General features: G+C 35.4%; 1 protein-coding gene across 3 annotated transcripts in view; it reads right to left on the reverse strand.

The window, feature by feature from the left end:
• The window catches only part of CDH12 (cadherin 12), a 718,639-nt gene that overhangs the window by 118,762 nt on the left and 586,413 nt on the right, over window positions 1-13,464 (reverse strand). For all 3 annotated transcript variants that reach the window (XM_070411429.1, XM_070411431.1, XM_070411430.1), the window contains one exon: window positions 4,019-4,313. In XM_070411429.1, coding sequence (XP_070267530.1) covers window positions 4,019-4,313 — 295 coding nt within the window. The remainder of the gene's footprint in view (window positions 1-4,018; window positions 4,314-13,464) is intronic.

Consider the following 13,464-nt stretch of genomic DNA (forward strand, 5'->3'; position numbering starts at 1 on the left):
TAACCTAAAAATAAATGGTATAATAAATTGCAATTAATTTTATTCTAAAGAACCTTGGAGTCATTTGTACTTTCTGATACACAAGAGTTAAGTTTTCATATAAAAATAAAGATCAAATTATAAAAAAAAACATTGCATGAAATTTTCATAATGATTAAATGAAGTAGGGAATGGAAATCTCTATTTAGATCTTCTGACCCTTAACTATAGCTCAGAAAATGGTAGAATGGTAGTTCTTACTACATAAATTATGATTCAGAATTGACATCAATAAAACGTGTCATAGCGACCTGATTTCCAAAACAGCTGTTTCATAATGGCTTACCTCAGGCAGAAGAGAATACAAGTATGAATATGGATTTGAAGATGTTAGACCTATCAGCACTCTGAGAGGGAAAGTAACTTCAAACAGACCACACTGATTCAAAATTACCAGATATGGAAGAGGACACATTACAGTAACTCATTGTCACTCCAGTGACCTTAAAGAATTAAGACCGCATTCATAATTCCAAATTTGTCTCTCAGGAGTAACTCTGAGTTGAGAATATCCGCATCGTTAAGTAATTTCCTTAGGTCACAGTAAAAGCACTGTAACTATGAATGTCACTTCCATGGCATATTGGATGTCACACAAGTTAGTAACAAAGTGACCTTTCTCTTAAACAATTCACAGATTCACTAGAATTTTCTTAAACTTTCAGGAACCAAATATATTTCACAGTCTTCCAGATCTCAAATCTTGATTTTCCTCTGAAATCTTTATGTACCCTGCTCACCACCATTTCCCCTTTTGTACAGTTTTGTTTCTTATATTTTCACTTTAGTTAATCTTTATTCCAGGTTTAATTGTTCATATTTTTACCTGTACACTTCCCTATTGCTAAATAAGCATTTGCATAATAAGCTTTGTTTCAGCCGAAACCGGTTTGGCTCAGTGGATAGAGCGTCGGCCTGCGGACTGAGGGGTCCCAGGTTCGATTCCGGTCAAGGGCATGTACCTGGGTTGCGGGCACATCCCCAGTAGGAGATGTGCAGGAGGCAGCTGATCGATGTTTCTCTGTCATCGATGTTTCTAACTCTCTCTCTCTCACTTCCTCTCTGTAAAAAATCAATAAAATATATTTAAAAAAAAATAAGCTTTGTTTCAATATTTCAATATCTCTTGATATTTATAGTAAAAATTAAAATAGCTATTTTACTATATGTAGTTTTAGTTTGTGTGATTCTTCTCTTTTATTGAAAATGAAGTAGAAACATTCTCAGTTATTGGGAAAGCATAGCTATTTCCTAGAGAATATCTCAAACACAGTGTATAAAACTGAAGGTGAGATTTACTGAAACAATAGCTGTACTGACCAATACAACATGGTAAGCTGCATTTGGCCTTGATCAAAAATTATTTTTAAGTTCTAAGAAAAATTAAAAATAATTGTTGGACAAAGTGACTTAGAGCAGTGAAGTATTTCCATAGGGTAAGAAGGCTATGCTTAGGAATGGAGTTCAGGAGCTCTGGGAACATCAGTATGATGCCTGGGTACACTGTTAGTTTTGGTTAGCTTTAGGTTGGCCGTATAAAAACAAAAACATCAGATACCACAGATCCAACTGTGTCTCCTGTGCTTTTAGTTATATGTGTATAGGCAAGATTGTGGGACATGGCAAAATTAGCGCCTGGTTGATATTAAATTTATAATATTTAATTTGGATGTGGTATTTAGACTTTTTAGTATTTGTTTGGAATGAGTATATTATGGAGATACAATATATTTTTCTGTAGATCTTTCTAATACCTCCCGGAAGCACAGAAAACCATGTCTCCACCCAATAGCATGCAAAAGCTATTGTGTTCTCCCTCACCTACCACTTGCCTGATTTTTCAGATTTATTTTTCTCTTCAAACACTAGCTGTGAACTCCTTATTTAAGGGCTCAGACTCTGTAGCTACCCCTTATCCTAATTGGCACAACAAAAACCTTTGTAAGGTAATTTTCTAATACTGGAGAGAAGTGTGTATGTTGGTTTAAGGATGCTGTTCAGGTAATAAAGCGTCACTGAGGGTCATGAATTCACATAAATATCTCCAATTTTCATGAAGTCAGAGCAGGTTACTGGTAAACCATTTATTACTAAAGGGCATTGTCTTCTTAAAAGCCATATTATTTTTTCTCAAAATATTACTTTCATTCCCCCCTCGCCCCTGTAAAATCAAAGCACAATTTTAAGAAATTGCTCTTTCCCTTTTCAGGGTCTTCTTTTCTAATAAGATTTCTTCCAATTATATTTCTAAATCTCTAGCAACCATAGCACCACATAAAAGAGGCAGCTCAAAAAATGTAGCAGACACGGAATAACAGATATGTAGCCTTGAATACACATACAAAACTTTAAGTCTAAGTGAAGTACTCTGAGCTAATTTCTCCGGTCAAGGAGAGAATATGGTCTTTGAATGCCCGATAAGGTCACAGACACAATTTCAAGTGCATGCATTTATGATCAATCCCTGTGAAAACTCCTGTAGCCAGTAACCTGCTTCTGCCCTTAGGGTACTCGGTGCAACATTCCTTGTGTGTCTACCATGCCTGTAAGGGTAGCAGAAGCCCCCTGAGGAATGTGAGACTTGGGAAATATTAGCAACAGCTCACATAGGAGTTTCAAGTTGTTACTTGGAAGTGATGAGTAGCTTTCTCTTACAAAAGAGCTAGAAACTAAAATTTACTTTGAAATAAGTTGAGGTATTGGCAATGGTGACTGAGAAATAATTGTTATAATTTAAAATTGTCAGTAAAGCTGGAACCCTTAACTCATCAACCATAAAATAAATATTATAGGGCTTTATCAGTTTAGGTTGTTATTGAAATGTGACTTTATTTTTTAAATGTATTTTTTATTGAGTTCAGAGATGAAGAGAGAGGGAGAGTGACAGAAACATCATTGATGAGCGAGAATCATTGATTGGCTGCCTCCTGTACGCCCCACACTGAGGAAGGAGCCCATAACCTGGGCAGGAGCTCTGACTGGGAATTGAACTGTGACCTTCTGGTTCATAGGTCGATGCTCAATCACTGAGCCATGCCAGTCGGGCTGATTTTACATTATTATTAATTATAAAGAATGAAGATGATACTAAAAGCTTAATTGTAAAATTACTCTAATACTGACTTCATAATCATATTTGTTTCCTAGGGTGATGGCTTAACCACTATGGTGACCTACAGCCACAAAGAAAACAATATCACCCTTCTGGGATTTCCAATGAAAGCAACAAAGGATGCAACACACCCCTTTCTGGACCACCTTCAGGCTCAGCTGTGACACATGTTGTGGATAATTTACCTTCAGCCAAGGATTACTATCTACTATTTGTTGAGTGTGGTGGTTACCTCCAGCTATATAGGTATCTGGAATGGTAATGACATCAATTTCAGTGCAAAGAGAGGACTTTTGTGAGTTCAGGGAAATGTAAATATGGGAAAGAATGTTTTATGTCCTAGATATTTATTTATCTACTTATATATTTAGAATGCAGCAAAAAGGAAGTTAAATAGAAAGAAAATTGGAAAAAATAAATGAAACTGTTGTATCCTCTACAGCAGCGGTTCTCAATCTGTGGGTCGCAACCCCCTTGGGGGTCGAACGACCCTTTCACAGGGGTCACCTAAGACCATTGGAAAACACATATATAATTACATATTGTTTTTGTGATTAATCACTATGCTTTAATTATGTTCAATTTGTAACAATGAAAATACATCCTGCATATCAGATATTTACGTTATGACTTATAACAGTAGCAAAATTAGTTATGAAGTAGCAACGAAAATAATTTTATGGTTGGGGGTCACCACAACATGAGGAACTGTATTAAAGGGTCGCGGCATTAGGAAGGTTGAGAACCACTGCTCTACAGTGAAAGAATACTCTTCTGGGTTACAAGTAAGATGTTTACGTCAACCTGCAGAAAATAAATGTGAAAAGGTCTTGTAGCATCTGATAGAATTCTGGTTTGTTTACTCACCCACAGGAGACATTTCTGGGACACTAGCAACATATGGTCCATCCAAAAACTTTGGCTCATTATCATTAATATCCTGCACTTTGATGATGAATTCTGATTCAGGCTCCAGGGGCTTCCTGGTTTCTATGTCCACAGCTTGAGCACGAAGCGTGTAGAAAGGTTTTTCTTCTCTATCCAGGCTCCTTATTGCATGAATGTCCCCTGTAGTTTCATCAATGGTGAAAACGGTGCCAGCGCCATCTCCAGAGAGGGTGTATTTAACAGTGCCCTCTCCCTTATCTAAGTCAGAATGGAGCTTTAGGGAGAGAGGGAGAGAGAGAGAGAGAGAGAGAGAGAGAGAGAGAGAGAGAGAGAGAGAATGAAGACCATTAAAGATATGGTTCTAGGTTAAAAAGCCATACTTTCAGTACAATTTTTAATCAGAAAAGGTAAACAAAAACAATATAATTCCTTTTTTCTGTTTGTTTTTGTTCACCAACTTTTTAATTATAAACATTTTAAACACACAAAAAAACAAAAATTTGAAAAATATATGGCGAACACCTGTATATCCCAAAGGCTCCACCATTCACCTTTGAATCTACTTGACTTCTCGCAGAGATAGATCCCCTATATGTCCTTCACTCCAGCTTTCTCTCAATCCATCCTATTGCTCAGTACATTGCAGATATCAGAAGTACAGTCCCCAAATACATGAGCATGCATAAATACAAGGATTTTGAACACTTGTATCTATTCGCTTCTTTTTTTCTTTATTGATTAAGGTATTTCATATGTGTCCTTATTCCCCTCATTGCCCCCACTCATGCCCTCACCCCCCTGGTGTCTGTGTCCATTGGTTAGGCTTATATGCATGCATACAAGTCCTTTGGTTGATCTCTCCCCCTTACCCCTACCCTCCCCTGCCTTCCCTCTGAGGCTTGATGGTCTGATGGATGCTTCTCTGTCTCTGGGTCCTATTTGCTTCTTTTACATACTTTTGCTCTTAAACTCTACATTTTAGTTTAGGTTCAGTAAGATAACATCATCATTCAAATTAATGTTATTAACATAAATATATTCATTTTGTAAATTTATATTGATCTCAAAATTTGCTCTGAAAGTATATATGTATATAAGTATAAGCAAAGGATTTAGACCTGAGCAAGTTATCTAATTAAGAGAATGAGAACACAATAAGGGGACACTAGATTTTGATTTTTCTTTGAAAGTTTCTGTATATTTTACTCAAGTCTAAGTAAAATGCTATGAATTATAGGAGGAAGCCTCTCACCCCCTCCCCGCTCCAATTCTTCATAAACTGCTGTGAAGCATAAGAAGGTTCAAGCGTAAAATCAAGCTGTAGATAAATCTTCTTTGAACCTCAGAATTTCAAATTACAGATCCCAACCATACCATTAAAAATATCCAACACATTGGGTATTGCTTTTGCTTTCAAATTCATCTAAAGATATGAGACAGGCAAATGTTCAATGCAAAAGCAATGACTTTATAAACTGTATCCATTTTGTCAACAGCTCAAAAAAATATGTGGTAATATTGCGGAAACGGAGTGAAAATTCTAAATAGGTTTTTACAATGTGATCCAAGTAGTTACCAAAAAAATCTTCATTTAGCTAAAATCAGAACCATTTTCTTTTTGAACTGACATAATAAAAAAGCAAATGTGTTTTCAGCTCTCTCCAAAACCCAAATTAAATTCAGTGTTGCTACTCCTTCCTCTTCCACCTTTTCCTTCTAATTTAAATCTGAGTTTTGTAGAAATTAAAACTTCAAAAAATATTTGAAGGTTTGGGGCAGAGGGTGGGGGCAGGGCAGGCTAGATGGAGTCAATGAGGGAGGAAGGGGGACATATGCTTTCAATGATAAAAATTAAAAAATATATATGTTAAATTTTGAACTGAAAATGAACTTTTTTAATGTAAAGCTCTTGAGAAGATTAGAATTTTTATAGTAGCTCATTGCAGGATAATACCTTAAAGGAGATCACATGCAATAACCTGCATTAGCAGGCAATATTCAAAACCAGTTATTCAGTGCTGATTAAGTCAGGCACATAGGTGACTAGCTTACACTATAGGTGTTTATTCACAATCAATCTAATATTAAATAAGTGGTGTTCACCTGATGTTGGGTACTGTAAAATCTTCTTCATATTACATATTAAATAACTTGAATAGAGAATGTTATAAACTAAAGTGAAACTCTCTTACCTAGAGATAACTTCTTTAATCATTTTTATACACTTTCAGTTATATATACTCATGTTAATAAATGTATATGAATATATACATATTTAAAATGGTTCACATATATTAACATATTCATATATTTTCTCATATGTCTGTGTAATTGTTTTCTTATTGTATATACATATATGCATAATTATTAAAATGATAAATGAGTTGCCCTAACCGGTTTGGCTCAGTGGATAGAGCGTCAGCCTGCGGACTAAAGAGTCCCAGGTTCGATTCCGGTCAAGGGCATGTACCTTGGTTGTGGGCACATCCCCAGTAGGGGGTGTGCAGGAGACAGCTGATCAATGTTTCTTTCTCATTGATGTTTCTAACTCTCTATCCCTCTCCCTTCCTCTCTGTAAAAAACCAATAAAATATATTTTAAAAAATGATAAATGAGTCAATACTTTCAATAACAATATATTATAATGATTTTCAGTGTCATTTGATTTTATTCAAAATTATTTTTAAATTTCCGTATTATATTCATTTAAGGAAGTCAATGGATTTTGCTTTTCTCTTAATAAAAAATGTGATGAATGTGTGTGTCCAACTTTTTAGTTCCTCAAAATACAAGGGTGATTTTTAAGATCAAAACCATGATCACTTTTATCAACATTTTTGAATCTTGAATGATTCCAGAAATTGATCTCTATAGATGAATTTATTTTTAATTTTTCAGCTTGGGAATCTAATTCAGGCTTAGCTTACACTGCAAAGCTACAGCTTAGTTTATTTGCATGAAGAAGGGAGGATGCAGAAGGGAAATTCTTGTGCTTTGCCTCATCTGAGTTGTGTTCAGAAAATCACATGATGCCCTTTTATACAGAGGCTTTAAGCTACACATACAGAAAGCTAATAACTCCTTCAGAGCCATTTAAAAATAACAGCGAGCGATGTTTCTTTTTCAATTATTTTTAAAAAGCTTTTTCTGGGTAGGTGATGACTATTTACTGAATGACACAGCCAACTCCAATAAAATCATCTTCTAATACTGACACTTAAAATAACATTTGTCCTAAAAACAGAGTTCCATAAATGGTGGATGTAGAAATATGCGGTGTCCAGGCAGTTGTTTTGTGGAAGTGGTGTTGTTATTTTCTGCTGTTTTCCAAGTCACCTCAGATGGAGCGTGAAAATGAGATGCCAAAAGAGGCTTAAAAAAGATACTGAGGTCTAGTGTCAGAGTGTAAGTGAAACTGAATTTTAGGACTAAAAAGTTTCGAGAAAGCTAATCTAAAGTCAAGTACTTACTAGCATATCTCTGATTATATTTTAGAAACCGCTGCACAAAAAAAGGAATTTATTCTTCTTTTCTCTGGGTTGAAAAGTGCACCTAAGAGTATAAAATGTTTTTATATTACCGTGTCCAGCAGTGATTTTTATTTTCATTTGCTATTTGCCCGGATAGGGGGTGGTTACTAGGCATGGGGAGAGAATGGGGTTTGTTGAAAGGAGAAATTGTTTTATTTACATACAGGATGTATTCAGATAAACTTGCAAAAATAAATATAAGGCAATTTTATGTGAGTTTCTTTGGCTGAAAAAATTTCATTATGTATGAAACAAATGACTTTTGCTGGATTCTCCTTGGTGATCTTATAAAGTACTAAGTGTTTTTTATAGTTGCTTAGGTTTCCTGTTAATGCCTGCTCTGTTCTCAGGAACATCACAGTGGCCATTGTTATTAGCTACAGTGCCATTCGATTGTTTTTAACTCGTTGTTTATTGACAAAGGAAGACCAGACCCAAAGATGATTTATAACTCTGTCTGAGTAATGGAATCATGCAAACGTTTTCTCTTTCTGAAGCCACTGAATGCTCAAGAATATTTGACATCTATTCCGTTCTGTTCCCGGAGGGGACTCATTTGTTCTTCCTCGCTTGATTGTTGCCATTCTAGCAAGAGGAATACTACTTTACAAGGTTGGGAATTCCCTTCAACAGCCCAATGTGGGTTGAGAACTCCCCTGCCTGGGTTACAGACCCAAAGCTATTTATCATCTGGAAATATTTCAACTTCTATTTAAGAAAGTAGAAACCCATTTCAAAAAGGCCCACATTTCCCCAGAGGTATGCTAAGGAGGAGCAAAGAACAAAGGCAATTTACCATGCTTGGGAGCAACAAAAGCTAATGTTTTAGGATATAGTATACATCTTGTTGCTAAAAGGAACCAACAGGCCCCAAATGGAATCTTGTGCTGTGCCCCACATCACCCAACCAAGTCAATTAACCTAATTGTCTCAACCTCTCCCAGGGATGTCACCTTGAACAAGTCAACCTGGAACTACTTGGTCAGCACTAGAGAGATCAACTGCCAGACAGACTCCTTCCTTTCCCCTTAGGAGGGTGATCTTGCATGAAGTGATGAGTCCTTTGCTCATCTTTTTCTGCCTCCTTTCCATCCATAAAAACCTTCTCCAGCTCTGCAGAGCTCCTTGCTATTTACTGTATGGGAAGCTACCTGATTCATGAATCACTGAATAAGCCCATTTGATCTTTCAATCTACTCCGTTGAATTTTTGTTATTTAACACTGCTAAAGAGAAAATATACTATCCACCAGATATTCTCTTTCATCTTTCCTTTTGTCCTTGATTATTATATGTGTGGTCATATGTGAGAGGCATCCTGTTTTGTTTTTTTTTCAGGTTGTCCTATTTTACAACTTGAGCTCACTCAGATTATATTAAATCATTTGAGAGTGTCACAATATATTAACAGGTATTTCTGCAAAAGTTTGAGAGGTCATTGGCATGGTGCCTGGATTTAGAAGGAAAAATATGGAAGGAGAAGGTTAAAATAATTTTTCATACATTTCCAAAGCTGTAGAACATTTTTCACAGAGCCGTTTTTTAGGTAACAAAACACTTCCAGACAATAAACTATTCTGATCAAACCATCGTTAATGGAATCTCTGTTTTTGAAATAAAAGTGCATTTTATGTATGGTTTTAAGTGTGGTTATTTTTTCAGAATACTAGGTAGATTTTTATGTTTCATTCTAGATTTAAAGGGACAAAAATGATGGCTCATTAATAACAATGATACATTGTTACATATATATTATTTATTAATTTGTTATTGCTAGTATTAATTTCTCAACATTATTATTTTTATTATTAGCACTTACTCAATATCTGTAATAGTTTTATAAGCTTTATTTAATTCTCAAACTAATCAGTGATATACTAACATGATAATTCCAATCAAAGAGATCTAACTAAAGTCAAATAGTTCAACATGTAAAAATTATATTTCAAAAGCTGCATGTTGTACCCTAACCTCTTTGCCTAAGCATTTAATAGCTCTAATACAGCAGTCAGATACAGATCTTAACTCTAATGTAAAACATAGACTGATCTAAAATCTATGAACCTGAGCAGACAGACATTTGGGGCTAAAATTCCAAACCCATTACTTCTTACCTGGATGTTACTGTGTAAGTTACTAAGTTTATGTAAATGTCAGAATCCTCATATGTAAAATATGGATTCTAATATTTACATTGTAAAATTTGGAGAATATTGTAAAGAATTTAACTTCATAACATCAATTTCCCTTCCTTTCTCTCTAAATAAACCCTGTAAAGTCAGATTTGTTTTCAGTCATATTAATTTATATTCATAGGCACAAGAAAACTAATTGGATCTGAAATAATGACAGAAAACCCTATCAGGCTTCTACTTTTTGCTAGGCAATTTTCCAATGACTTTGAGTCTAAAACCACTTTGCAAATCTAAAACCACTCTGATGTTCAGAACAACCCTATGAGTACAGCTCTAATCTTAGCCCTTATTTTGTGGATACAGGAATCATGGCACAATCAAGGTTGCCTCCAGACATACAAATAGAAAGATACAAAGCTGAGATTCAAATCAGGTAGTCTAACCCTGTGTGTCTTTGGGACTAGCACTAAACCAAACTCGTTCAATTTGATTACTATAATATAACTTTTCTTAACTTTCAAAACTGGGTCTCTCTTGAGACAAATTTTAAAAAAAAATCATCAAAATCTTTGGTTCAAGAATTAGATAAACCACAGATGCAAAATACACAGAATTAGTTTTGTGCCATCAGTTTGCTTGAGCAAAACCAAATTCTATTCTTATGGATGCATTACTTAAGAGAGTTTAATTCAAAAATGCTTTAAGAACTTGTGTGCATAACCCATGGACGCAGACAATAGGTGGTAAAGGCCTGGGATGGGGGTTGGGGTGGGCTAGAAGGGGTCAAAGCGGGAAAAGTGATACCTGTAATACTTTCAACAATAAAGCTTTAAAAAAATTCTCTGGACTGCCCATTGTTGATTCCAGGAGATACTAGAATAGAGAACATAACTTAGTACTTGCTCTCAAGAAGACAGGAGTACAGTTGGAGACAATCCTATATAATAAAAGGGTAATATGCAAATCGACCGAACAGCTGAACAACCAGTCTCTATGACGTGCACTGACCACCAGGGGGCAGACACTCATCACAGGAGCTATCCCCTGGTGGTCAGTGCACTCCCACAGGGGGAGTGCAGCTCAGCCAGAAGTCGGGCTCATGGTTGGCGAGTGTTGTGGCGGTGGCGGGAGCCTCTCCCACCTCCTCGGCAGCACTAAGCATGTCCTACTGATGGCTCCTGGACTGCAAAAGGGTGCAGGCCTGGCTGAGGAACTCCCCCTTCCCCCGTGCATGAATGTCGTGAACTGGGCCTCTAGTCTATATATATAAAAGCCTAAGCCTCCGCCAACCAGCTGACCATTTGACCGTCAAACCGGTAGCTATGATGCGCACTGACCACCAGGGGGCAGACACTCAATGCAAGAGCTGCTGCACTTCAATGACTCCCTCTTGCAATCCAGGACCCCTCAGGGGATGTCAGAGAGCTGGTTTCGGCTGGATCCCTGCAGACCAGGCCAAGGGACCCCACCTGTGCATGAATCCGTGCACTGTGCCTCTAGTATGTATCAACAATAATATTCATTCAAAATGGTTTCTTTTTATAGTTTTGTGCTTCTCAAATCACACTTTCCTATTGAAAATTTAAAAAGCATATACTATATATTTTAAAAAGCATGTTATGTTTGTGTTTTATTTAAAATACCAATTTATATATTCATAGTTAGAAATAATTCCAATATATTACGTGTCAATTATATATTTGGGATAATTAATAGTCACCTAAAAAATGAACATTTATGTTGAAGAGAATATACTTGCTTTTATATCAAAACATTTCAATTGAAACTGTTTTTACTAGGTTTGTACACATTTTATAACATAATTTGCTTTGAAACATATAGAAATCCATTATGTTAAGAACATAGTGAAGTAACCCCATTTTTTTATTGTTGACATTATTACATATGTCCACATCCACACCCCCTATCCTACCTCACCCAGACCCTCTCTCCCCATCCCTTTGCTCATAAATATATTGTTGTCTGTGTCTATGTATTATCCCTCTATGTTCTGTGGCTAATCCCTTCACCTTATTTTATCCAGTCCCCTTCCTCCTTCTCCTCTCCACTTAGTTAGAAAAACAGTCACTAACATGTATACTTTCATTCTCACAATTAACTAATGACCTTATAAGTAGATGTGAGAATGTGAGGATATTTAGGCGTGTGTGTATACATGTTGTATGTGAGGGGGAAAAAAAAGATGAAAAGAGCATTTGTGTTTTAACCTGCTCACATATGGACATTTTTTGAAAACTGAAAAAAAGACTATGTAGATATACATACTATAACAATGCTCTTTAGATAATGCAATCTGAAATTATGTTATCTGCTTATTTTCAAGGGTGGTTTGAAGGTGACCCATTTTCTGTAGCATGCATTACTGTAGAAATTGCTTTATGTCTTAATTACAAAACCACCTCATTGAAGTCTTTTATTTCCTTTCCTCACTTTATAATAAATACTTTAAATGGATTTTGAAAATATAATATTACAAACACAGAAAAAATAAATCCAAGTACAGATTGCGTTTTTCATATTATGAGTCAAGCTGTTTTATGTCAAACTTACTGTTAAGTATTCATATCTCTCAGTTTTTTTTTTTTTTTTTTTTTTTTTTTTGTTTTTTTGTTTTTTTTTAAATATATTTTATTGATTTTTTTACAGAGAGGAAGGGAGAGAGATAGAGAGTTAGAAACATCGACGAGAGAGAAACATCGACCAGCTGCCTCCCGCACATCTCCCACTGGGGATGTGCCCACAACCAAGGCACATGCCCCTGACCGGAATCGAACCCGGGACCCTTCAGTCCGCAGGCCGACGCTCTATCCACTGAGCCAAACCGGTTTTGGCAATATATCTCTCAGTTTTGTATAAATAAATATTATCTTATTTGCATGATCTGTATGTATTAAATATTCACTTTTTGCCAAATAGTATGAACATGAATAATCTTAATGCTAAATTTCAATATGTTAAACAGAAATAGTAACTGCTCTGTATTAGAAATGCAGTAAGTTGAACCTTGTTTCTGAGTGCAGGTTAACCAGAGATTTTTTTTTTTCTAAAGATCTTATTATAGACACATTAAGGAAGAAATAATTCGCAGGGCTCACTTATTTCCCAATAGGGCTAATAGGATTCTGAAGAAACCTCCAAAGAGATAATACTTTCACTTCAAATATAAATAGGAAAGAAAAATTAAAAAAATAAAATAAAAACATCTTTTCCAGGTGTTGGAAGCTCAATTTTGACTGCTTTTCACAAATATATATTATTGGATGCCTGAGTAAAATAAGTTGATTTCAGGCTATTGCATTTATAAAGGTCAAATAAAAAAGAAATTCTGGATTATAAAAGCAGATGCTTAATTTAATATTAATGGAGACCTTAAATCAAAGTTTCATTGTTTTCAAAAGTTACTTAATCACTTCGTTATTAAATTTTCCCAATAATTCATGGACTTAAGTTGAATATGTATGTGTGAATACATCACACTTTACTAAAGCTAACATATGAATATTATAGGTTGTATAGTTGCATGATTTCCACAATTACAACATAGTTCATTCACTTAACTCCTTTCACTGCTTTTTATAATTTTCAGGTCCATATATCACTAGCTGCTGATTAAGATAAGTTATAGACAGAATTTCTGAGATTAAACAGGGTCCAATTATACCTGATTGTATTATTGTAGATCATAAAACTTGTATTTCATACAAAATTAAATTCAAATCAAATCTTCATTCTTCATTATG

Source organism: Myotis yumanensis, unplaced genomic scaffold (assembly GCF_028538775.1).
Source record: "Myotis yumanensis isolate MYYU_CA2020_CCGP unplaced genomic scaffold, mMyoYum1.0.hap1 SCAF_4, whole genome shotgun sequence".
Lineage (NCBI taxonomy): Eukaryota > Metazoa > Chordata > Mammalia > Chiroptera > Vespertilionidae > Myotis > Myotis yumanensis.